Consider the following 25,565-nt stretch of genomic DNA (forward strand, 5'->3'; position numbering starts at 1 on the left):
AATTTGACATTTTACCCCTGCTGCTTGAGCATGCATGAGAGGCAGCTTGTAACCCAAAGAACAAAACGAAGCACAGGAAGAACCAGCCAGGACAGGTTTAACATCCTCTTAAGTTGGGTAGTCTCCTGCACAGTTCACTCCAATTCCATTTGAACCTCCTTTTCATTCTCTACCCTGAGTTTTGTGTTCAAGGGTTTTGAAGCAGTGGAGGATTCTAATAGATACCAAAACAATTAAGTAAAAAAAATAATTACTGGTAGGTTCCACTTCAGACCTCCCCCTTCTGTTTCAGGTGTATCTCTGCCTCTTTATGGGCAGCATTTGCAGACCAAGGATATCTGTGGCTTGAGGGCTATGTGTCTGTGTGATTTGGGGGTGCAGCCTTGCTTACCCTCCCCTGTGTCAGTGGCCTGGCTAGGAAAATCTTCAGTAGTTTAAAGAAGACGCTCAACAGGGCACCTGGCTGGCTCAGTTGGTAGAACATGTGACTCTTGATCTTGGGGTTGTGAGTTTGAGCCTCATGTTGGGTGTAGAGATTATTTAAAAATAAAATCTTAAAAAGAAAGAAAAAGAAAGAAAGAAAGAAAGGAGGGAACTTTTAAAAAGCAAGCAAGCGTATAGGCTATCATAGGACAACTTCCATTTTTGTACTATCCTATCAGAGAAGATAAATGGTGGTGATTCTCATTTTGACAAACGTTCCTGTGAAAATATATACATATATTTTTTAAAGATTTTATTTATTTATTTATTTATTTGAGAGAGAGAGAGAGTGAGAGAGCCCAAGTTGGGGAGAGGAAGAAGCAGACACCCTGCTAGAGCAGGCAGCCCATTGCGGGACTCCAAATCCCAGGATCCTGGGGTCATGACCTGAGCCCAGGTAGACACTTAACCCACTGAACCACCCAAGCACCCCTGCCATGAACACATTTCTTAAATATTTGTAAAATATGGACAAAAGTTGGTAAAGAGCTAAATGCAATGTGGTTTCCCGAATGGGATCCTGAAATAGAAAAAGAACAGTCCTGGAAAATCTAATGAAATCCGAGTTAAGTCTGAAGTTTGGTTAATAGTAATGTTTTAGTGTTAATCTCTTAGTTTCGGTAAATGGACTGTAGTTATGTGAAAATTTAAAATTAGGGGAAACTGAGTAAATTGTGTGCAAGAACTCTATACTATCTTTTAACTTTTCCTTAAGTTTAAAAAACTGATAAAGAGACAGCATTTGAGAGAGAAGCCAAGTGAAATGCTGGCTTTTTTCAAAATACATAGTCTTTGTAGGAAAATCAGAGAATATAGGATAAACAACAATGAACAAATAAAAATCACCTATAATTTCTTGACCCAGAAAATCACTGCCAACTTGCAGAATTTTTCTTCTCTGCAGATAGGTAGATTGGAAGATAGAATTTCAGAAAATGAAAGTAGAGTCACATTATAATACTGGCTCCTGTCTCCTTCCTTTTCTGTCTGTTGACATCAGGATCAGCTTTCCATGCCAATAAAATAGATCTTTTAATTGCTGTTTCTTATCCCTGAGATCGTTAACTGATCCCATACTCTTGGGCATTTATACCATTTTCACTGTTACAAACAATACTGCACTCTATTCGTTGAAACTGTGCATATCTATGATTGCTGCTTTAGTTCCTATAAATGGAATTGCACACTCAGAGGGCCTGTTCACGTTTAAGCTTTTATCATCCACTTGCCTTTCTGAAGAACTGGCCCAGGGTCCAGCCTCATAGCCTGGCTCTGAACTCTCCTCAAATCTGAGGCCTCGTCGTCTTCTTCTTCTGTATCCTTACTAATAAGAAGGGCAAAAAGTGGGAGGTTTTGATTTTAATTTGCATTTTTTAAATGACCAGAGAGATTTCCATTTTCTATATTTTGCCCCTTATATTCTATTTTTGGAAACACCCTATTTGTATAATTTTCCATTAATGTGTTTGTTTTGTATTGATTTATGGGAGCACTCTATCAGCAGGTCACCCTTCAGAGGCAGACCAGGATGCCTTGATCTTTCTCTCACTGATCTTATTTTTCCTGCTGCAGATCCTAAATCTGACCCAGGCCTTGAAAGACAACAAGAGTCCCCTGCACCTTGTCCAGATGCCACCCGTGATTGTCGAGACGGCCCGTTCCCACCAGCGGTCTTCTAGCGAGTCCTACACACAGAGCTTTCAGAGTCGGAAGCCCTTCTTTTCGTGGTGGTAGCCCAAGAGGCAGACAAAGACATGTTTGAGACTTGGGCTAGGAGGAAGCCTGGGGAGTGGGTTGCAGGAAAAGCCAGAGATGCTGGTGGAGAGCAGTGCCCTTAAGAACCCTTCTTCTCTGCTCGCCAGCCCCTCAGGGCTTTCCCAAGCACAGGGAGAAGCACAATCGGAGGGACAGTGTGTGCTGTTGGGCCCTTCTGATTGCTAGGGAGGGCTGGAGCCTCCATGGGGGCAAGCTGGGAAATTCCCTTCCCTCCCTGACACCCTGCTCTGTGGCAATTCTCATTATATTCTGCATCAGAAAATGAACACACAAATACGAATTTAAATATTAGTAGCAAAACCCAGGCAGAATCCCAGATCCTCTCAGGTCAGAAACCTGTAATCCAGACCTAAATTTGCATGGACCCAGACACTCAGGTGCCTCACAGTTCCTTACTCCCATGGACCACGCCGGCTGGGTGATTCAGAGAGCCACTGGGTGACTCACCAGTTGGGACAGACAGAAGCCACACCTTTCCTTTGTTTTTTTTTGCCAGGTTTTCTTCCCCTTCTCCCACCAGTGCAATAGGCTGACTAGAAGCCTCCCAACCCAGTTCTCCTGGCCAGGACACTTTTGCTCCAGAACTCTCAGTGGTTCTGCATATGATCATAGAGATCGGCTCTGCTCTCTGCCCTCCCTAGTCCAGGCTTGCAGTTTACCCGCCATTCAGGCAAAGGCAAGAGGGAAGAGGTGGCCCTCCCAGCATGTGGAAGCGATCCACTTGGCCTAAGTGTATGCTGGGAGCTGTAATTGGCCTGTAGGTAAACTTATCCCAGCCTTGCTTTCTGAGTTGGGGTGATAAACTCCCCCAAGTCCTCTAATTTGTTCTGTTGTTAGATATTTTTTTTCTCAACACTTTTGACTTAGGGGTTCAGTTCTGGGTCTCAGTGAGTTGCATCTCAGCTCATAAGAGGACAGGATATTAGGTCCCTGGACTTCTTTTTATGCTACCACTGCTGCCTGGTGGGAGTAACGGGACTCATTCTCTTCCTAGTGGGCAGCTTCCTTTTGCTCCCGACTTCTTGTTACTGGCCAGTGTTTCCTTGGCTTCTTGGGAAGGGCAGGGCCCAGAGGAGAAGGGCCTTCAGACTGCCCCCCAGCGCCTGCCCAGCTCGGTGTGCATCTTCATCCTTCCATGTCTCTTCCCTCAGCTGGCCCCCTTGCCAGGTGTCCAAGCCCTTTCCACACCAAAGCAAAGAATGGCCTCCGGAGGGAGCGAAGAGGGTGCCATCTGTGGCTAAGGGGCAGTTCTGCGCTACTGGACACTTCAAGATTCTGGCACCCTGCGATTGGTCAATCAGCCTTGGAAAGAAACTATCTTGACGGTTTGAAAAACAACCAAAGAAAGGGAGCGAGGACTATGGCTCTGTGCCCTCTGCTTGCCCAGCTCCCGCTGCCCAGGAGGCAGAGCAGAGATGTGCAGTCCTCTTGTCAGCTGGGCCAAGCTGGTCCCTTTGCCTCCCAGCCCCCAGGAGCCAGTTTCTGGTGGGGTTCCCTCCAGCTGTCAGGAAGTTTCTGGGAGCTGGCTATGCATGCCCTGTGGACAAAGACATAGCTCTTAGCCCTGACAATCTCATTCGGCTGACCTGGAATCTGGCCTTGGGGACCGTGGTGGCGACAGTGCCTGTGCCCAGATTACAGGAGCAGCAGGGCTTTCGGAGGCCAGAGGGGACCCAGGTGTGTTTAGCTCTCCAAAGACCTCTCTATACAGACCTGTTGGTAAAGCTTCCCACCTGGGCTGTGAGAGAGTCCAGGCAGTCTTAGAGGAAGCTGGTTGCTTCCCCCAGCCAAGTAGATCCGCACATCGCCCTCATCTAGACCAGCTCTGTGATGAGAAGGAAATTGGGTCCAACGTATGAGGGGGCTGATCCCAGTCTTGGCAGGCAAGAATGTGGGGTATCCTTTCTCGGCATGTCTCCATTCTCCTGGAAGTCTGTACTCAGGTTGCCTTGAATGTGGACTTGGGGAGAGTTGGGGGCGCAAAGTTGCCAGGGGAGGCTTCTGGGTGGCACTCATGGGACAGCCCAGCTCTCTGCCAGCCCCAGGCCCTGTCCCCCTGTCAGGGAGGTGAGGCTGGGCTGGGAGAGTGCTGCTGCCTGTGTTGTTCTTCCAATGCACTGTAGAACTTGTATGTAATGTATTTAAATCAATGCAAATGTATGAATAACAAGTCCAATTCTGACCTTTTTTGTCTAGTGATCTCGGGTAAAAGGAAGACAAGGTAGAATACAATTTTAAGGACAAAGGACCATGTGTTTCCATGGAGTTGCTGAGATAATGGCTCCTGAGTTATACAGGTCCTCATTTCCGAAGTCCCAGTGCTTAATATTTTCATTAACTCATTTGACACCAAAACGTGACCTGAACCTACGCTGGTATGAATTGAAGCTATTTGTAACCATCATATTTTTCTCTTAGTGTGTGTATATTTGTTGCAGAAATATTAATGTTTCGTTACGAGTTATTTCCCTACTAGGGATTAGGCACTATTTGCACTGACTACTTCCTAAAAGCTGGAAAAATTCTGAGTAACAAAATCATCTAGCTCTAAGGGTTTGGGGTGAGGAGATATGGACTCGGCTTCTCTTCTGGGCCACAAGAGGGCAGCCCTGTTCTGTGTGCACTTCGTAGCCTGCTTGAAGCACTTTGAACCCTGAGTCCTTTAAGTGATGGGTAATGGGACAGATAGGATTACTTGGAGTAGAGCTGAATGCTGATGAGCACATAATATGCTATTGAGGCAAAGCTGGCAGAGTGATCAAAATCCTCACCTTAAAGGTTTTTAGGCCAGGAAACCTCAGATAATGCCGGAGGCTCAAGAATGATTGGTCCGGCTGTTGTCCCACCTCAGTACGGCTGGTTGGCCCATGGGGGTAAAGAAACCCGCTGAAGGGCTGGCAGCCAGCACATTGACTGCAGACTCACTGCTCACTATGCAAGGCCTACTGGAATAGCCCTTCCCCTTCTAGACCTGGCAGGAGTCCAGGAGCCACCTCTCTCCTGTGGATCAGGACTGCCTTAGAGAAATGTTGCCATCTCCCAACCAGATAGCTTCTGGAAGAGAAGGCTCTGGCACAGGGGATTGGGGGAGCTCACAGGGAAAAGGAGGCCTGTCCTGTTTCCTCCTTCCTGGGAACACCCCTTCCCCGCAGTAAGCACCACCTTTCATCCCATGGCTCCAGAGTGTCCATTTGGGGATCCTCTTTTTGTGACAGACAAACTGCTGTTGATATGAATGTTTTTATTTTGCCACTTAAACCACGGTTTCCTTGTGCTAGCCAGACAGGGGCAGGGTGTGGGCCGGCTGTTGGACCATGGGTTACAGGAGGAGCAGGAGGGTTAGTAGCAGGAGTGGTGAGATGCTCAGTCCGAGAGCCCATCACGTGACCCTCAGGGAAATAATCATGCAGCCCAGGTATACTGTAAGATGGGAAGAGCTGAGGCACTGTTTCTCATTCTGGTGAGGAATGGGTCCCACATAACCTAGAGCTCAGGGGACATTTCCAGTCCTCTTCTGAATGGGCTGTGGTCTTTCATTTACCCCTGTGGGGGTGTCTGCCTCAAATCTCTCTTCCTTCTTCACCTCCTGGGCCCTTTGGCAAAAGTCCCTGTGATTCCTGGGGAAGATACTGCCATTGCCAGCTCCTTCCCTGGATCAGTGTCTGATCTGATGGAGGTAGCTTGTAGGGCCTGGCTTCTTCCAGTTCCGGCGGATCCTAGCACTTGTCCTTCTGGAGTTCAGATACTGATCATCAGAAGCTGTCTCCGTGGTACCACTCTGTGGGTCAGCCAGTGGAGCGCAGGACTCGGGGATTCTGCGAGAACAAGTGTGTGATAGGCCCATGTCAATAGGAAGAGCAGAATGGGGACTAAAGAGATTGTGGTCATGAGGATCTATTAAATCACACTGTTTGGGGTAAAATAAGCCCAGGGCTTTGGCCCTCTGAGAGCTAAAGACCAGGCAAAGCTTTCAGATGTCTTTTCCATAAAGAGAGCTGGACTAGGTTTATCAGGGTGTGTGATACTCGGCATTTCTCCATCTTCCTCATGCTGCACTCGTGACAGCCATCAGTGGTCAGCCATGATAGGAGACTGGAGGAACCAAGTAACCTCCTTAGCAAAGTGTTTTAAACAGGGATTGCAAGTCAGCTGGAGTTCATCTGAGGAAGGGCCCGATCTGCTTCCCCTGGACGTGCTGACTCAGAAGACATGTTCAAGTCTAGTGCTTTGACTGGAGGCCCCAAGAAGGCAGCGGGAAGAATTAGAGCCCAGAGCATAACCCACAACGACTGGCTAGGCCGTGTGTTTCAGCTTGACCTCCTGGGGCTTGCTGTTCCCAGGCTGTCAGTGACCTAGGCAAAGGCGGATGACTAGGGAAAATTTAAAGTTCCTCAACACTTTTCAAACCTCAGTACCTCTATGGAACCCTCCTACACTATAGTCTATAATTCCACAGGCGAGATTTTAACCAGGCTTACTTGTGATTGTTACCTCTTCTACCACAAGGAAACAAATTATCTTCCGCCCAAACGATAGTCCCTCCCACCTGTCTGAGAATCACTGCAAATCAGGACCCAGGCCTGCCTTCCCGTGGAAGTTCACGGGGTCCAGTATGACTCCCATAGTAACAGAGATCATGGGCATGGAATAGACCTTGCCCCTGCCATGGCTGGTACTCACAGTGAGGCCAAGTCAGTAGCGCTGGGCAGTGGTGGACGGGGCAGCCTTAGCGCTCACCTTCCCTCCGCCCTCCAATTCCAGGAACCCACCTGAGCCGGCTGCAGTGGTGCAGTGAGTTGCCCAGGGGTTTCGGCCGGGGAGGCCTCTTCCTACGCAGCCTCCTCAAGGCCTCTGCCACACGGTGGTCTCCTGCACACTCCCAGATGATCTGTGCCCGCTCCTCGGCCATCTGGTCCCCACTGCGCTCAAACAGGCCCTGGATCTGCAGCAGCTCAGCGTCCTGGAAAATGTTGGCTGATGCCTGCTTGCGGCCCCGGGCCTCAGCCGGGGCCTGCCACGGGGGCGGCTCGCTCACCACTGAGGCTGGGGTGCCCATCCTGGGTGCTCTGGGGAAGGAAAGCATGGAGAGACATCAGCTTATGGGGCCCTTCCCAGACCTGGGGTCCTGGTGAATGCAAGCCTTCTGGCATTTCTATTCTCCAGGAACTAACGTGCAGTGAGTCTTGACTTGAAGTCACTCTACCTTCCAGGGCACCTGAGGGAAATAAGATCACTAATGACAGTCAAACTATTACAAAGTGCTTATGCGTGCAATGCACGTACTATCTCACTGAGGAGTCCCGGCAGCCTGTGACGTCAGAATGGTTTATCCGCACCGTACAGATGAAGAAATGCAACTCAGCTGAAATGATCCTTTGCAGCCACAAAGCGTTGCATAAGTGCAGAGCTGGGAGCAGAGCCCAGGTCTGTCTGGCTGTAAGCCCAGGCCGACCCCAGGATACCTAGGTCCTAAGGATAGTGCTGGGAGTAGCCACCGCGCGGTGTCGAGCACTTAGAGGTACCAGGCATGGCTCTAGGAGTTGTAGTCATGTGACCTCCTTGACACGTGAGCACAGCAGCCCTCTATGCGAAGGCCCAGGTTCTGTAGCACAGAAGAGGAGGGTTATGGGGTTGGGCTGACCACACTGGAATCCCACTTCCAGCCATCTCCACCACTGCCTGGCTCAGCTGGTTCCCACACCAATTCTGCTTCACAGAGTCACAGCGAGGACTGAGGGAAGACAGTGGTAAGAACAGTGCTCAAGGTTCTAATATTCTGCTTTCCCATTTATAACATGGAGAACAGTCATCCCACCTACTTTCAAGACCCTGGAGAGACACCAAGTTCAAATAGTTCAGCAAACACAGTATGAAATAGACAATGAGATCTAGCTGCAGTCCAAAAAGCCATGGCGAGGAATGCAGGGGCGAAGAGGCAGCTCCAGGGTTAGGATATGCAACCATGGGCAGAGGCTGAAATCTGTAAGAAAGTTCGATAAAAGGAAGGCTCATGTCAGTGCCCCCTCATAGGAAATGAAAATTCAATTAAATGGTCATCCTCAGTTCTAGAAAGTTCAATTTGAATAATAAATAATAAAAGGGGGCTCACTCACCCTACCCTTGTCTCCAGTACAGCCTGAAAACGCTATGAGATTGGGAAGCAGACTAGAGACAAGGAAGACCAAGGACCTCGGTATTACACAGAACTGGACTCAAATCCCAGCTCTGCCACCTTCCTAGCGGTGACCCTAGGCAAGTTACTCAACCTCTCTGAGCCCCTTTGCTCAGCTGTAAACGGTTTCATAACCACTTCTCAGGATTGCTCTATGGACTGAGCGTGCCTAGTGTGGTATCAGGTACAGGGTAAGAGCCAAATAAATGCAGATTCATAACCCCCACCCCCATGACCCTTTTGGCCTTGACTTTTGTACTTGGGTCAGGTTATGATAGGGTCCCTTTTCCGCTGTTTGGGCCTGAGCCAGCAGAGGGCTTGCCTGTGCTCCCTTCACCCCTCAGCCCCAGGCCTAATGGCAAAGGTCAGGTAGTTACACCAGACCTCACCTCATTCCAGAGAGCTATGGAGACACCTGTCACCCAGGAACTAGACTAAAAAGGGAATAAAAATTAATACATTTCAATACAAAATGTCCATGCTCACTGTAACAAACAGAAAGGAAATCATATAAAGCATTCCCAGCTTCTCTGCCCTTACTCTCACCTGCCTTTGTTCTGAGAGTTTGAGACCTCTCTCCATTGCGTTCAGACTCCTCAAATGTAACTGGCCCTTACTCCTCACCCCAATAGCAACCCTCCTTATTCCAGTAATTTCCACACTCACCCTGTCCCAGTGTCTAGGCCTCCTCTCATAAGAACCCCACTCTTGGGGCGCCTGGGTGGCTCAGTGGGTTAAGCCTCTGCCTTCGGCTCAGGTCATGATCTCAGGGTTCTGGGATCGAGCCCCGCATTGGGCTCTCTGCTCGGTAGGAAGCCTGCTTCCTCCTCTCTCTCTGCCTGCCTCTCTGCCTACTTGTGATCTCTGTCTGTCAAATAAATAAATAAAATCTTAAACAAACAAACCCCACTCTTTTTTTTTTAAATAGGGATTTCATTTTTTTTTTTTTACGATTTTATTTATTTATCTGACAGAGACGCAGTGAGAGAGGGAACACAGCAGGGGGAGTGAGAGAAGAAGCAGGCTCTCCACTGAGCAAGGGGCCTGATGTGAGGCCCAATCCCAGGACCCCGAGATCATGAGCCGAAGGCAGATGCTTAACGACATAGCCACCCAGGTGCCCCAAGAACCCCACTCTTCAAAGAGTTCAGTAACTAAAATAAACCTGCAGAAAACTTTCAGATGAATGAACTCCATAAAAATTGTGCTTTTATCTGGAAATGGGAATTTTAAAATCTACCTCTCCATAGGTACTATTACGGAATCCAATTAAAAACCTAGTATGTGGGCGCCTGGGTGGCTCAGTGGGTTAGGCCGCTGCCTTCGGCTCAGGTCATGATCTCAGGGTCCTGGGATCGAGTCCCGCATCGGGCTCTCTGCTCAGCGGGGAGCCTGCTTCCCTCTCTCTCTCTGCCTGCCTCTCTGTCTACTCGTGATCTCTGTCAAATAAATAAAAAATCTTTAAAAAAAAAAAACAAAAAAACAAACAAAAAAAACCCTAGTATGTGTAGTAATGAACTCTCCTGAGCTGGATGATTAAAATGTACTGTGACCAGAAAACAACAGTCACCAGGGAACACTTTCAGGCTGATAAAAAAGCTGACTCTGGGTCATTTACTCTGCGTCAGGCGACACGACAATATGCATGATGGTTCATCCTCAACGTAATTCCAGGAATCGGGTTACCCTCCTCCCAGCTCAGAGGAGCACAGGAAGCTGAGACAGATTCAATGCCAGGGGCTCGGCCAAGGCCAGGACCTGGTGTGAAGGGCTGCAGCCGTGTCTGAAAACCTCAGTTGCCTTCACAACCAAGCTCCAAGCACGCTGCTGGCTTGTCATCTCTGTGAGAGATATTTCACTCTTCTCACCGAAGTCACCAAGTGGGAAACCTGCCGGTGGAAAAAGAAGAACCATGGCCCGCCCACACATAAGGCAAGGGCGGGGCTGTAGAATTTATTTTAATCTTTTCATTAGCGTCAGAGCTGTTTACTGTGTGGCCTGCTGTTCTAGCCTTGAACCTGTGGCAGTCTGAAGAGGAAAATCCCCAGCTTCCACAAAACAGATCTGGAACTGTAACGCAGCCCACGGCACACAGTGCTGGCTTCTGAGCCCTAGTCCTGCCACTCGCTGGCTGGGGGGGCCCTCCGGCACTTCGCCTCTGTGGGCCTCAGTTTCCCCCTTACATCTGTAAGAAGAGGTTGATGCCTCTGGTCTCCAAGGACGTGTGTGGTGTTAGGGATTCTCTGATGAGGCTAGGTCTGTACGGAAGCAGTGACTGGGTCTGCCTGGCTGCCAAGGCCTAGACGCAACATGTGTGGACAGGCCTGGCTAATTAGGTGCCAGGAAATTCCCCAACCAGTAGTTCCTCTTTTCTGCCCTCCTCAATCTTCCCTGGAGACAAGACACTGTTTTGCTGGTGGGATGTGGGGTTAAGGTCTGGGAGAAGACAGAGAACTCACCGCTCTAAGGCACCCCCAGGACCTAGGCTGGCTACGGCCAAGCCTGGGACACACTCCTAGGCTGGTCTGGGTGGTGGGAGAAGAGGTGGTATCGTTTCTCTCAGATTCGGGCAATCTCACCCTCCCTTCAGAGAGAATGGCAACCAGCTTAAGTAGCAGTGCTGTCTCAGGGATGGCTTGGAGTCTAACTTCCCAGATATTCCTAGCCACCTGTGTGTGGCTACAAGGCCCTACACGGCCCGACCTCCAGCCTCTAGTGTCTGAGTTATAGTGAATTACAAACACACCAACAAAATTTGTGGGGGAGTCTAAGCCTCCAGCTTCAAACATACCCTCCATGCACCCTGGGACCTCCAGATTTCAAGGATCCTCACTCTTAGCTCTGCCTGCCACCCTGGGCTTGAGCCAGCAGTCAGACTGAGAATGAAAATCAGTGGAGTTTCCATAAGATTAGATGCAAACTTCCAGAAAACGAGCCAGAACACTTGTATTATCAGAAGAAACTGGGTTTTTTTTTAAAGGTTTTATTTTTTAAGTAATCTCTACACTTAATATGGAGCTTGAATTTATAGACCGAGATCAAGAGTGGCATGCTCCGCCGACTGAGGCAGCCAGGCATCCCAGAAGAAACCTCTCTCATCTTACTCAATGAGTTCTTTCCCCCTATTTTCTTGGACAAGACCTGAATCTAGGAAAATCAGTGTATACTTGAACAATGGTACTTTTTTTAAACTGGAAAATGCCACCGCAAGGATATTAAAAGATTACAAATGGATCTTTCATTCCAGAGCTGACAGCAAAGAATATAAACACGGGTCTGTGAGCAAATGAATAAAAACTCACTGCAAAATACTTCAGTTTGACATAAACTAGCTTAAAAATGAACCCACAAAGTAAATACCAAATGTGGAAAATGACAAAGTTCAACTTGTTTTGAAATAGGCAATAAATGAACGAGAGAGCTCAAACGAAGAAGTATATTTAAAAAGTGACTCACCAGACAATGAATTTGTAATACATAAATAGGGTACACAATTGAGCATCCTTTGTAGTATGTGAAGCTCAGTTTAGACAGCTATTCCGATCGTGGTCTCAAGGAGGCTCAGGTAACCACGAGAGGCAGAACGCACTTTCGTGAGCTGGGCAGCAACTGCTTCCCCACTCAGCTCCCCTCCTTCAGATAACCCTGCTGATGGTAATAGTCTGTAATTGGAGGCAAAGGGCCTCTTGGATAAAGAACTGGAGGCTCTGGCCCAAGGCCCAAATCAACGCTGTGGCCCTGGCCTGCTCCCCCACCACTGGACAGCAGCCAAAATCTGTGGCTCCTCCACTGGGAGGCCCAGTCCACATGGCCATGTGAGCCCCCCAGGCCTCAGGGCCTAGCCTCCTCCAGCAGTGCCTGAGGCAACTGCATACATGTGGGTCTCCAAACCTGATGTGGAAGCGGAGAAAGGAACTGGGCCCTACCCCTAGACCCATACTCAGATACGACTGGAAAATAAACTCTAGATGAAGGAATAACTCTTTTCAAGAGTTCAAGAACCCTGAGTTCTGGCTGTGCTTCTGAAAACCGGGTGACATTGACAAGCCTGTTTCCCCCTGCCTCATTTTGTTCATCATCAGAATAGTGAGAATAAATAACCTGTAAGGGAATAAGGGAGATAAAAGTATGTGAAAGCATCCATCCCAGTACACTGCATCATGAATGAGTGATGTAAGGGAAAGGCTGTTTAACAACCAGGCCCTATAGAATCATTGTCATTTTCATGAAACTCCCTCAAAACGGACCTTTACTCTTGGGAAATGAGGGTAAGGGAGATGGATTCATCTGTGCACTTTTAAATCACAGCTGCCACTGAGGCAGCTTGCTCCCTGTCAAGCACAGAACATCGCTTTCAAATAGGTGATCTTTTTAATCCTCACCCCATGAGGCGGCGCTATGGTTATAGGTTATACCCATTTTACAGATGAGAAAGTTGAGCTCAGAAAGGTTAAGTAACTTGCCCAAAGTCAAACAGGAGGTAGGTGGTGAGGCTGGATATACCCAGGTAGTATGACCCCAGCGCCCAGCCCCTCAACCGCTGTTATTTTTGTTCTGCCAGATGGCTGACGAGGTCTTCAGGGGAAGGCACGACCCAGGAGGCTCTGAAACCTTTCCGAGCCTGCTATCTGCTTCTGCGGGTTTCGGAAGGCGCAGGGATCGAAAGTCAGGTCTCCCAAGCCAGCCTCGGCGCCCTCAGCGCTCCACGGCCCCGTGAGGAGTCAGAGCGATTACTCACCACGCTGAAGGGCAGCGCCGACAGACCTCAAATCGGGATGGGGCAGGCTAAGATGTGCGCACTCCAACCCCTTCACGGCCTTTCGAAAGGGCGGGCGTAGCTCTACGCTTCCTGCTGCGAAGGTGCTCACAGGGACCTGGCGGCGTTCACCCACAGGACGAGAGCTTGGGACGGGATATCCTGGCCCAGGTCGCAGGGCGACATCCCCAGCACGGGTCAGCCCCCGGGGCTCAGACGTGGCCGCTTCGCACAACGCTGGGCCCTAAGTGGACCTGCGGGTTCGGGTAGCCGCTGCCACCCGGGTTCTGATGGCCCGCCGCCCGCTCCCACCGCAGCGCGAGCCAGCCCTCCGATCTACGTACCTGGCTGCCCAAGGCTGGCCACCTAGGTCACAGCCGCGACTCCCGGGAGAAAGCGTTCCCCAGCCGGGGAAGAGCCAATCCACGGCCGAGCCTTGGTGAGAGCTTCGGAGGGAGCCTTCCAAAATCGAACGTGGAGACTCTGTGGGCCAATCATCAGCAACAGAGGGGAAAGGGGCGTGTCCATGCTCCGCCCCCTTCCCTTCGCCGGCCTCGAAACCTGAGTGCGAAGATTCCGCGGGCCCAATCAGCCGCGGAGCAGCGGCGAGGGGCGTGTCCGCCGGGGCCCCTTCCCTCCGCCCTCCGCCCTCGGCCGCCCTAGCGCGGCGGCCGAAGGCGCCCCCTTCATTGACGTCAGTGCCCTGGGAGAGCGCGGTTTTGCTGGCGCGGGAGCGGGGCGGGGCCGCATTCCAGCCTCGGGGTGCGGCGGCAGCAGGCCCTGCAGGGTACACGTGACGCGTGCCCCCTTTCCTGGGCGGTAGGCCAGCGCGCACCGGGGCGTGCTCCCTGCAGCTTGTGGCCCTCTGCAAATAGATCCGCAGTTCCTTAAATTCACCACCCAGACGGACCACTTATCTTCTGGCTCCAGCTTTGAGGGAAAGGAAAGGATGGCGAGATTTTTGGGCTTCAAAGCTAGAATGCCGTGGGTTCAAATCTTAAATCAGCTGTGCAACCTTGAGCCAGTTATCTAAATAAGCAGTATTAGGAAGGTTTTATAATTCATTGGACAATGGTCCATTAGGGCCCACCCTGTCCAAGTTTCTTAAGAGGTAGTGAGTAGGAGACGTCTATAAGCTTGTGCCCTGGGGGAATTTACAGCCTAGTAAGGAAGGCAGACTTTAAAAAGCTTAAAACATTTAGTGGTGATTACAATTGTGATAAACATTATAAAAGGGTCTGGGGCGCCTGGGTGGCTTAGTCACTAAGCGTCTGCCTTCGGCTCAGGTCATGATCCCAAAATCCTGGGATGGAGGCCCGCATGGGGCTCCCTATTCATCGGAAAGCCTACTTCTCGCTCTTCCACTCGCCCTGCTTGTTTGTGTTCCCTCTCTCACTGCGTCTCTGTCAAATAGATCTGAAAAAAATCTTTTAAAAGAAAAAAACAAAACAAAATAAAAGGGCCAAACGGAGGAAACTCAACTCCCTGTAGGAGGTCCTGGGAGGTAGAAGAACTAACATTTAAGCTCAGATAGGAAGGAGAGGTTGAAGTTGGTAAAATGAAGAGAAGTGGGTCTGGGAAGGTGTTTAAGGAAGAGAGAATGGCATGTGCAAAGTCTAGGAGGTAGCTCGACTCAGGAGGACTTGATATGAGACTTGGAGCGAGGCTAGGAAGGGGCAGAGTGGTGAGAGAGCAGAAGGCAGAGGCGGACAGTGAAAAAGTTTCCATTTGACTCTCTGAGGGGAATGACATTATATATACTGTTTAACAGATATTTCATAGCATTTACCATGTGCCAGTAATGCCAATTGCAAATGGTAGCTCATTTCATCCTCATGAAAAACTTGTGTTTTTAGAAGGTCACTTTGCCCACAGCTTGGAACTTGTATTAGAGGGTTTGGGAGTGGATGGAGTGTCCACTGTTTTGTTTGTTTGTTTGTTAAGGTTTATTTATTTATTTGGGGGGCATAGTGGACAGAAGTAGAGGGGGAGAGAGAGAATCTCAAGCAGACCATCCGCTGAGCGCAGAGCCCAATGCTGGGCTCCATCCCATGACCCTGAAATCATGACCTGAGCGGAAATCAATAGTAAGATGCTTAACAACTGAACTGCCCAGGTGCCCCCAACAGATTCTTGATAAACACTTGTTTAGTTCTTTGGAAGGTGAGTTGTTTGTTCACTGGTTCAAATATGGTCAGGAAGGTGCCTGGGAATAGGCAGCTAGGTCTCCCTGACTTCTTTTTCACTCCAGAGCTGACCTTCATGGTCATTTAAGTGTGATCTCTCCTCTGTAAAAGTTCTGAGGGGAAAGGAGTAAAACCCAGCAAGTAAGGATTTGTGGGTCCCTTTCTGCAAGATGGAAGGGATATTTGGGAGCTGTTCTTCCTCATCCCATGGTCTCCAGTTCCTCTTTCTGTCCTGCACAAAAACAACATCAGCAAGTGCTTTGCTGTAGTTAAAAGGGCTTTAACAACAGTTTCTCTTTGCTTTTCCTGAAGACCTAGGGAAATAACAAAAAGAATAAAGAAGTCAGCAATGTTCGTCTCCAATAGAAGGTGCTCACTGCTGCAAAGCCTTTTCAGCCAACTGCTTGGCTAAAAAGAGGGGTGTATGGAGTCCTAAACAGGGATGCCCTGTTCCCCGGTCTCAGAAATAGGAAGGCCGAACTCTTGGCATCTCAGTGCTTGGAGAGCCTAGGATGTCTGATGCCAGCAGCTCAGACGAGCATACCAGGGTGGGAATTGGGAACTTGTGGCTTCTGGGTCAGATGTGACTAAGGCTGGGTAGAGAACATCTGGTGTCTCCCAACATTTTTGCAGGCATGTGACCATGCACTTATCACACAATGGAAACATTTCTATTGTTACAGCTTTATGCATCTGTATGACTGATGAGAAGACAGGACACTTCCATCATGCAGGAATGGAAGATCTGGGATCCACCCCATAACAGGGATGGCCCTGTTTGGAAGAGAAGGTGAGCTGTGAGGAAGGGAGCCCTGATGTAATTCAGGCCAAGACCTGGTTTTACCAGCGATCAGATTAAGGTGAGGGGAGTGAGGAATATTCCTTGGGTGCAGTACTTAAGGGGACACCAAAACCAACCAACCAACCAACCAACCAGTAATCAAGATAAATATTTTAATGTAATATTTTTAAAAATCAAAATTAATGTAAAACATCCACAGTGAACAAAATATCAACACTTAAAAGCAGACTGTTGTTTGTGTTATGACCTGGTATCATTTTGCAACGGGAAGAGTCATTTCTAATCAGCTCGTGGTTCCCACATGGGTCGCCCTTATGCTCCCTGCCAGTTAGCTTTATGAGAATTGAAAATAGTGCGTGAATCGATTGGGCGACACAAGGGTTTATGTATGGTCCTGTTTTTTGATTGTGGGGCTTTCGTCAACTTTTTCCATTCAATTCAGAGACTATTTCGATAGGTGTGTATAGGAGTGCACATGTTCCTGTAGCCTTGGCTGCCAGTATGGCTCCTCAGAGTACTAGTTTCTAGGGGAGTAGAGTCTAGGAAAGGGGTTCCAGCTGTTCAACCTTAGGCAAATAACCTAACTTCTCTGCTTTCCTAGTTTCTCTTCTATAAAGTGGAACTAACCATCCCCACCTGTGAGGATGAAGCGAGGTGCAGTGGGCATAGGGCTCAATACAGACCTTGCTACAGATGCTAAACCAGCATTTGACTCCTTCCCTCTCTGTCCTGCAGGGATCGTTCATGCAGCTCTTGTGAATGGTTCCCTTCCAATGGGTTTGTTCTTGCTGTCTGTCCTGTTCTGGGGAGACCAGAGAGAACGTCCACCCTCCACTGACAAGCAGTAGTGTATCTCTTGAGTCCCCTCTCTTTTTGTTGATAAATGTTCTTGGTAATTGTAAACTTTTTAAGAAGCTCCCTTGTGCTTGGGACATTATTTATACAAGACAACTTACTACAGCCCTCTTCTCTGAACTTGGCAACTGAGAACAAAGCCCTATAGGCAAACAGTACAGTGTAGAAACACGACCATGGAAACAAAACAAAACCTCGAAGGCAAAACAAAACCTCCACACCTAATCTGACTCATGTACATTAGAATTAAAGGTCAATTTTGTATTAATCTGCTCGGGTTGCCATAACAAAATAGCACAGGTTGGGTGGCTTAATGACAGAAATGTGTGCTCCTCGCAGCTGGGCAGGCAGGAAGTCCAAGATCAAGGTGCCAGCCCATCTGGTTTCTGGTGAGAGCCCTCTTCCCTGGTTGCACATGGACGCCTCCTCACCGTGTCCTCATATGGTGAAGGAAGAGAGGGAGGATTCTGGTGTCTCTTCTTATATAAATGCACTAATCCTATCAGATTGGGGCTGCACTCTTACAGACCTCTCTCACTTAACCTTAATGACTTCCTTACTCCAAAGACAGCTTTGTTGGAGGGTAGAGCTTCAACATGTGGATTTGGGGAGACACAATTCAATCCATAGCAAATATGAACTCATGTCCTTTTTTTTTTTTTTTAACAAGTACTTAGCTCTTTTTTTTTTTAAGAATTTTTATTCATTTATTTGACAGAGAGAGCAAGAGAGAACAAGCAGGGGGAACAATAGAGGGTTAGGGTGAGGGAGAAACAGGGTCCCTACTGAGCCAGGAGCCCAATGCGGGGCTCCATCCCAGGACACTGGGACCATGAATTGAGCCAAAGGTAGATGCTTAACCATCTGAGCCACCCAGGCGCCCCAGAACGCATGGTTTTTAATGTACAGATAAGTAGATATAGAAATAATTAAGTTGTAAATGTATGCATATGTTTAAATGTATATGTGTACGTATATACATGTATGTATCCACACGAACACATTTAAACACACACGTTCTCCAGCTGTGTCTGCTGAGAGGGCCTAGAAGTGATGATGCCCCAGCTGGAATAAGCACATTTACAACCCACATTCTGAGTTTTCCATACCATTCTCCACAAAAGGAACCATGACTCCTTGGAGAAATGATTGATTCAACCACTGGGGTTGAGAAAGTTCAGGATGATTCTAAAACATCGTGTCCTGAAAAGTAAGGAAGAACTCAGAGAGTGATGGAAACACATCAAAAGGACTAGGAGTCCATTTATAAGGGCTCCCATTAGCAAACGCAGAGCACCAAAATGAAGCATGACAGCAACAGATTGTAACCCAATGAGTGAAAGAATACCCAAGTCCACAGCAATATGAGTAAGTGAATAAACAGGTAAACAGAAGAGAAGAAAAAGGCCTTCCTTATAGTACAATATCAACTAATAAGTGTATAAGGAACGAAACTACTAGAAAATCATTAATGGCTACTGAAACAGCCCTGTGGCCAATTATAAAAACAAAGCTTGTAGTAGCTTTGCATATTTTCTCTCTGTTTGTTATATATACAGGGTGTTTTTGTACATATTAACCTTTTTCTTTTTCTCTCCACGTTTTCATTTCATATGTAAGTTTCGTTTCTTTTCTTCCTTTCTTCCTTCCTTTCTTTCTTTTCTCTTTCTTTCTTTCTTTCTTTCTTTCTTTCTTTCTTTCTTTCTTTCTTTCTAAGATTTTATTTATTTGACAGACAGAGATCACAAGTAGGCAGAGAGGCAGGCAGGAATGGAGGGAAGCAGGCTCCCCGATGAGCAGAGAACCCGACATGGGGCTTGATCCCAGGACCCTGGGATGATGACCCAAGCCGAAGGCAGAGGCTTTAACCCACTGAGCCACCCAGGCGCCCCATATGTAAGTTTCTATGTCAGTTGTTGGAAGTTAACATTACCATGTTAGTATTTAGTTAACAGTGTATTCTGAGGGACTCTGGCAAAATTTGAGAAGTGTTTCTGTTTTTTGTTTTTTCGTTTTTCTTTCTGAGCAGTATTTAATGCAGACCGTTGGGGCTGTGTATCTCCTTTTGTGGAGAGAGGGGGTGAGAACGTCACCTCCAAGAAAGACAGCTGTATCTCATTAGGTGGAAATACAGAGTTGTTTCATCGTTGCATGGCGGTCCAATTGTATATAGAAGGTTGCATATGGAAGCTGAGTCTCCAAAAGGGTAGAAGGCACCGGTTATCTCTGTGAGAGCCGAGTCCTGTAAATATTTCTCCTTTTCCATGGGACACAATGCTTAGCTTTGTCAGTAGAGGGAGCCGGCAAGACGCGGTGGGAGGAAAGGTTTCTCTCTTTGGTTCTGGAGTGTCCGCTCACTAAGCTCTGGCAGCTTGCTAGCCTTCTCCAGGGCCTGCTCCGGAAGCTCAGGTGTCTTCTCAGGCACCTGGTCCGACGGTGTGGACTCCCGTGGTGTGGACTCTCGCAGTGTGGGCGGCTTGTTCAGCGCCTGGGGCCTACAGCGCTGGGCAGCCAGCGACACACAGGGGCTAGGAGCTTCCCTCATCTTTGGTGGCTTTGCAGTTACCCCTTTTTTTTTTTTCTAAGATTTTAAAAGATTATTTATTTGAGAGAGAGTGAACCTGAGTGGGGGGGCAGGACAGAGGGAGAGAATCTTCAAGCACACTCCCCGCTGAGCTCGGAGCCCCACACAGGGCTGGATCCCATGATCTATGAGATCATGACCTGAGCCAAAACCAAGAGTCAGACACTTAACCGACTGAGCCATCCACATGCTCCATTTTGCAGTAACTTTTGATGTCCCTGCAGTCGCATCCCAGATGGCAAGTTCTACAAGGGCAGCACCTCAGTGACTTCTTTGCCATCTACTGAGCCACAGCTATGTCCTCTTTAAGGAGATCTGAATCTTGGCCCTGGGAGTGGGGAGAGGAGGAGAGCTCTTCTTAAGGGCCTATCTCAGCCCTAGGAGTCGTAGCTGTTGCTTATATTTTCTTTTCCTGGTTTCTTCAGAGTGCTCTTTAATGCCTCAGCTCTCCGTTAGAGTAAATGATAATTCCTTATGTTGAGGTTCCCCTATGCAAATTACTGTGTGGTTTCTGTCTCGAGATCGGACTCGGGCTGAATCAGTGGAGGATAGCGAGACCGGTAGTGTGATGAGGGTGAAGAACGTCAAGTGAACAAAACTTAAGTGAGAGCAGGCTTTTTTGTCTTGCAATCCACTGACACCCTGAATCCAGTGAGCTGGGTGTCAAAGCTCTTTCAGAAAACAGTACTGATGATAAAGCTAACACTATGAGCTCTGGACACTTTGCATCTCATTGAATCCCCACAACAGCCCAGTGATGCTGAGTCGTTGCTGTTAATCTCCTTATGCCAATGACAAAGCTGAGGTTAGAGACCTGCACGATAGCAACATATCTTCCAGCTACACCTGTTGCCTAACAAATCACCCCAAAACATAGTGGCATAAAATGACCATTTTTTTATGCTTATGGATTCTGTGGGTCAGGATGTTTTATTTATTTTTTAAGAGGTTTTATCTATTGGGGCGCCTGGGTGGCTTAGTCGTTGGGCGTCTGCCTTCAGCTCGGGTCATGATCCCAGGGTCCTGGGATCGGGCCCCAAATCCAGCTCCCTGCTTGGCGGGAAGCCTTTCTCCCTTTCCCACTCCCCCTGCTTGTGTTCCCTCTCTTGCTGTGTCTCTCTCTGTCAAATAAATAAATAAAATCTTTTTTTTTTTAATTTTTAGATTTTATTTATCTATTTGACAGAGAGAGAGATCACAAGTAGACAGAGAGGCAGGCAGAGGGAGAGGGGGAAGCAGGCTCCCCACTGAGCAGAGAGCCCCACACGGGGTTTGATTTATTTTGAGGGTGAAGGAGAAGAGAGAGAGGGACTCTAGGGTAGACTCCAAATGGAGCACAGAGCAGGATGGTGGGACCTCAGGTCTCACGACCCTGAGATCATGACCTGAGGTGAAATCAAGCATCAGAGGCTTAACTGATTGAGCCACGCAGGGGCCACAGGTCAGGATGTTTTAAAAATGTCCTCAGGGTTTTGGTTTTATTTAGGAATAGTGAGGCCAACAGATTAGGCAACGGCTGCCATTGAAAAGATAACTTTTTACTCACAGGTCCCCAGAGGAAGGGATATGCCACATCACACAGAGCCACATGGGGAAGCCTCAGGGTCGGTCAGGAGGCAGAAGGAGCAAGAGAAAAACACAGAAATGAGCTTTTTTTGGTAGTTTTTGTGGGAAGAAATGGGTGAAACAAAGTAAGCAGCTAGGCAGGTTTAGGATTGGCTAATTTGAATAATTCCCACAGGCTCTGGGGCATAGGGACAGTCTCCAGTTGCCCGACACCTTTCCCTGGGATGATAAGGGGGGAGGAATATTAATTGCCTCCTGGAGTACAAGAGCCCAAACAGAGGAGGTGGTTTTGGAGTGTGGGTTCAGGGTTGGTTGGTTTGCATGGCAAAGGCACACTCACAGTCACATTATTTGCTATCTTTAGGAATTAGCTAAATATGGGAGGGGCAGCCCTCCCTGGATCTGCAAGGTCCCAAGATGTCAAAACATCAGGAAACAACAGAAAATAAAAAGTATGAATGATATACAGGAACTGAGATAGTGGACAGTGGGGGTGGCTTGTCTCTGCCCTGTGATGTCAGGACTCCAGCTGGAAGTCCTGAATGTGAAGGTTTCCTTGACAGCTGAGGATTGGAATCATTTGAAAGCTCATTTTGTATGTCTGGGGCCTAGGCTGGGAGAACTGGAAGGCCCAGACTGCTGACTGGAGGGCTTTGGTGGTTTCTCAGTATGACCGGGAACAGAGACTTCTTTCATGGTGGCTCAGGGCTGTGGCCTTGTCTTTTGGACAGAACTTAGAAGTCATACAGTGTGGTTCCTACTGTCCTGCTTGTTATAACTGAGTCACAAGCTCACCCAGATTCAGGGAAAGGGGACATAGATGCAACTTCTTGATGGATGAAGAATCAAAGAGTTTGTAGCCATTTTGTTTTTAAACCATCACAGAGTGGAACTAGGAATGAGACCCTAGCAGTTAGGATCCAAGTCCTACTTCCTTCATGCCAGGGCCATTATAAGAAACAGAAATCTGTTTAAGTTGTCTCAGGTGAAGAAGCATGGGGGGTGTTGTTACTGGAAAGCCGCAGTGAGTTCACAGAATGAAGTCTAGTGGGACAACGTGAAGCAAGTCACAGGCGCTTGTCCTCTCTTGCCATCTTTTGTCCCTGCATAGCTGCCTGTGATGGTTAATTTTATGTGTCAATTTGACTGGGCCACAGAGTGCCCAGAGATTTGTTCAAATATTATTCTGAGTGTGTCTGTGAAGGTGGTTTAGGATTAGAGGGACATCGGAATTGGCAGACCAAGAAAAGCCGATTGCCCTTCCTCATGGAGCTGGACCTTGTGCCATCAGTTGAAGGCCCGAATGGAACGAAAAAAAGTCTGACCCTCCCATGAGTAAGAAGGACCTCCTTTTTTTTTTTCTTTTCAAAGATTTTTATTTATTCGACAGAGAGACAGCAAGAGAGGGAACACAAGCACGGGGAGTGGGAGAAGGAGAAGCAGGCTTCCTGCTGAGCAGAGAGCCTGATGCGAGGCTCAATCCCAGGACCCTGGGATCATGACCTGAGCTGAAGGCAGAGGCTCAACGACTGAGCCACCCAGGTGCCCCAGAACGACCTCCTTTTGTCTGACTGTTTGAGTGGAGACGTTGTTGTATTGTGGGTTTTTTTTTTTTTTTTAATTTTTGAGAGAAACGTGCGTTCATGCAAGCAGGGGTGGAGTGGGGAGGAGAGAGAATCTTAAGCAGGCAGGCTCCATGCTCAGCACAGAGCCTGATGTGGGGCTCAGTCTCACAACCCTGAGATCATGGCCTGAGCCAAAATCAAGAGTCAGAAGCTTAACCAACTGAGCCACCCAGGCACCCTGAGCCATTGGTTTGTTTCTACACCCTTCTTTGGACTTTAACTAAAACACTGCCTCTTCCTGGGTCTTGAGCCTGCAGCCTTTAGACTAAACTACGCCCTGGCTCTCCTCGGTCTCCACCTTGCCAACTGCACATTTTGGGACTTACCATCCCCCATAATTCCACAAACCAGTTTCCTATGATAACTATATGTATGTGTTATTTATCTATCCATCCTGTTCCTCTAAACAACTCTAATAACTCTAATAAGCCCTTTTCTCTGCAGATCAACTTTCTCTGCCAACTCAGGGTTTCTACTCCCCCCTAAATTCGCCTCATGCTCTGGCTTTGGTTACTCCAGCACTAGCTCCATTTAGGAATGACCATTTGGCCAAATTCCCAGTTCGGGTCAGAAGAGGAGATGGGAACATAGCAACAGAGCTTTATGGTATAAATATTTCTTCTCTGTCTAGAGCCACCACACCAACAGGGGCTGCGGGTATGGGGAGAAGGCTGCCAGGGGGGCGGCAGGCAGGCCTGCCGAAGCATTTCCATGCCACTGAAGATTCTTGGGGCTTCTCTTGATCCTTAAATGCCATGATGTTAGCTATTCTGGCATCTTCCTGATGGGTCAGGACAAGGTCCTTTTTGGTCTCCAGTGGCTTCTGTGACCTTTGATCTCTTTCAGTCATGGAAGTCACATCCCCTCTGCCTGTCTAGGTTGTCTGGCGGGGGGCGGGGAGGACTTTTTGGCAGCAGAGAGAAAAGCAGAGTTGGAGAAAATCTCCATGATTCGCCACATCTGAAAGAGTCCCCAGTGGTCATGGGAGTTGGAAACCAAGTGGTAGTGAAGGGGATAGCACGATTGCTTTTGCTCTGTGGTTTCAGTGAATAACGTCTTATAGAGTCTGGTGAGACTAGACGTAAGGGGCAAGTTCATGGTTAAAGTAGACTCAGGGCATCTCAGACAGCAGTAGTGTTTCCAGTGGTCCAGAAATCTAAATTTAGTTCCTAGCTTAATCTTTCTGAATCTCATTTCCCTCAGCTGTCAAGCGGAGATAATGAATTGCCTATCTCCCAAGGTTGTTGCAAGGGCCAAGGAGGAGGTGAACACCGCATACCGAGCATCCTCTGAGGGCAACCCTTGGCTCTGCCCAGTCCTTGGGCCTCATTCCTTTCGCTTTAAAGCTCCAGCCATGGGTGGGCTAGAGAGTTCAGGGGACAAATTCCCCTTTCTTGGAGACCCTTCACATAGCAGGGTAAGAAACAGAAACAGCATACACAGCCAGGCTCCCCAAGTGTAGGTCTTGGGGCCTGTGACAGCCACACCCACTCTCCCTGCCTGGCCCAGTACCTGCGGACCATCTCTGCAACATGGAGATCATTCTCTTTGTCACTGCTCGGGGGCAGTCCTGTGATGTCTTGTGACCTCCAAGACCAAGACTGAAGTCCGAGATCTATGCACTGATTACAAGCCTGGATTCGGAGATCAAATATTTGAATTCCGTTCTCCATTACATATGGGATGTTAGATAAGTCACACAAGCTCCCCAGGCCTCAGTTTCCTCATTTTAAAGCAGAGGCGGTTTTAATGGACCTACCTCAGAGAGCTGCTGTGGAAAGTACGTGAGACAAGACTGGCAAGCACCTGGCATCTGCCGCCTGGCATGTGGTAGATGCTTTGCATATGGTGGGTGTTCCCACTGAGTCTCTGCCACTTTTACCCAAGGCTGACTGGTAGAGTGGTGGTGACTGATTCAGTCCACCCTGGCCCAGAGTGTCTGTCCCTGTCCCAGGAATGTGGTCTGCTGGGGTCTGCCCACCCCACCATAGGTCCCAGTAGGAGGTCATCTTCAGTAGCTCTCGGCAAGCGGATTAATGGTGAAGTCTCATGGGCGTCTCCCTTGGACACCATGGTTCCCTAGCCTTAAGGACCCAGCCTCACCAGCCAGTGTTCTGGGTGGCTTCACACAAAGTCAAGACTCAGAGGATGCCTGTGGCTCCGAGTCTGGTCCTGGCCGGCTTCTCCTGGGGAGCGAGGGCTGAGCTTTGCCAGAGTCAAATGCCTTTACCACTTCATGCCCAGACTGTGGCCCCTTGCCTCTGTCTGCCCAAAGGGGCCCAGAATCCAGGCCATTTTTTATAGCTCCAGCCAACGCCAGGTCCTCCTTGGGGGCTGGAATAACAAACTCAGGAGCACCCCCCCCAAATTCCTACCCAACTCCAACCCAGAGGGCACTCCACCCACCCCACCCACCATTCCAGAGCTCGGTGTTCCCACAGCCTTGGGAACATGCCTGGAGGTGTGAGCCACTTGGTGACCAAAAGAGTGTTCATGCGCAGAGCTCCCTGCCCCGAGTGAGCACTGGACAGTGAGTCAGGAGACCTAAGTTCTAAACTTGGCACTCCCATCATCAACCAGCTGTGGGACCTGGGGCTAGTCACTTACCTTCCCCAGGCCGTAGCTACCCCTGCATAAAATGAGAAGCCAGGAACAAATATGATCTTTAAGCCCTCTTCCAACTCAGGTATAGGATTGTGGCGTAATGTCAGGTACATACACAGCAGGTGTTCAGGAAATGTTGATTTAGTAATTTAACTC

At 48.6% G+C, this 25,565-nt stretch overlaps 2 protein-coding genes across 6 annotated transcripts in view; one reads left to right on the forward strand and one right to left on the reverse strand.

Annotated features, from left to right (window-relative positions):
• Positions 1 to 4,663, forward strand: part of LOC111145259 (phosphatidylinositol 4-kinase type 2 alpha) — a 30,470-nt gene extending 25,807 nt beyond the window's left edge. Inside the window, exon 9 of the mRNA XM_022500057.1 lies at positions 2,056 to 4,663. Coding sequence (XP_022355765.1) covers positions 2,056 to 2,217 — 162 coding nt within the window. The 3' untranslated portion in view covers positions 2,218 to 4,663. The remainder of the gene's footprint in view (positions 1 to 2,055) is intronic.
• Positions 4,664 to 4,835: 172 nt separating this feature from the next.
• LOC111145364 (arginine vasopressin induced 1) lies at positions 4,836 to 13,643 on the reverse strand. Of its 5 annotated transcripts, XM_022500227.1 has the most exons (5): positions 13,532 to 13,643; positions 13,170 to 13,305; positions 8,075 to 8,239; positions 7,029 to 7,325; positions 4,836 to 6,074 (listed from the first exon to the last, which is right to left on the reverse strand). In XM_022500227.1, exons 3-5 carry the CDS (start codon positions 8,221 to 8,223, stop codon positions 5,915 to 5,917), a joined length of 606 nt encoding a protein of 201 aa, XP_022355935.1. In that variant the 5' UTR covers positions 8,224 to 8,239; positions 13,170 to 13,305; positions 13,532 to 13,643; the 3' UTR covers positions 4,836 to 5,914. The 5 variants fall into 5 exon arrangements, with proteins under 5 accessions (XP_022355935.1, XP_022355938.1, XP_022355936.1 ...); XM_022500230.1 differs by lacking the exons at positions 8,075 to 8,239; positions 13,170 to 13,305; XM_022500228.1 differs by lacking the exon at positions 8,075 to 8,239 and having other exon boundaries at positions 13,170 to 13,550.
• Between the last annotated feature and the right edge of the window lie 11,922 nt (positions 13,644 to 25,565).

This window comes from Enhydra lutris, unplaced genomic scaffold (assembly GCF_002288905.1).
Source record: "Enhydra lutris kenyoni isolate GAN:26980312 unplaced genomic scaffold, ASM228890v2 scaffoldscaffold12, whole genome shotgun sequence".
NCBI lineage: Eukaryota > Metazoa > Chordata > Mammalia > Carnivora > Mustelidae > Enhydra > Enhydra lutris.

Bases quoted from the DNA above. Each gene is read 5' to 3' on its own strand.
- LOC111145364 (XM_022500226.1), bottom strand. From the start codon at position 8,271: ATGAGCCTTCCTTTTATCGAACTTTCTTACAGATTTCAGCCTCTGCCC. The intron at 7,326-8,074 runs GTGGGATGACTG...TTCCTTCCCCAG, and splicing joins CTCCAGGGTCTTGAAAGTAG to AGCACCCAGGATGGGCACCC. The intron at 6,075-7,028 runs GTGGGTTCCTGG...TTGTTCTCGCAG, and splicing joins CACCACTGCAGCCGGCTCAG to AATCCCCGAGTCCTGCGCTC.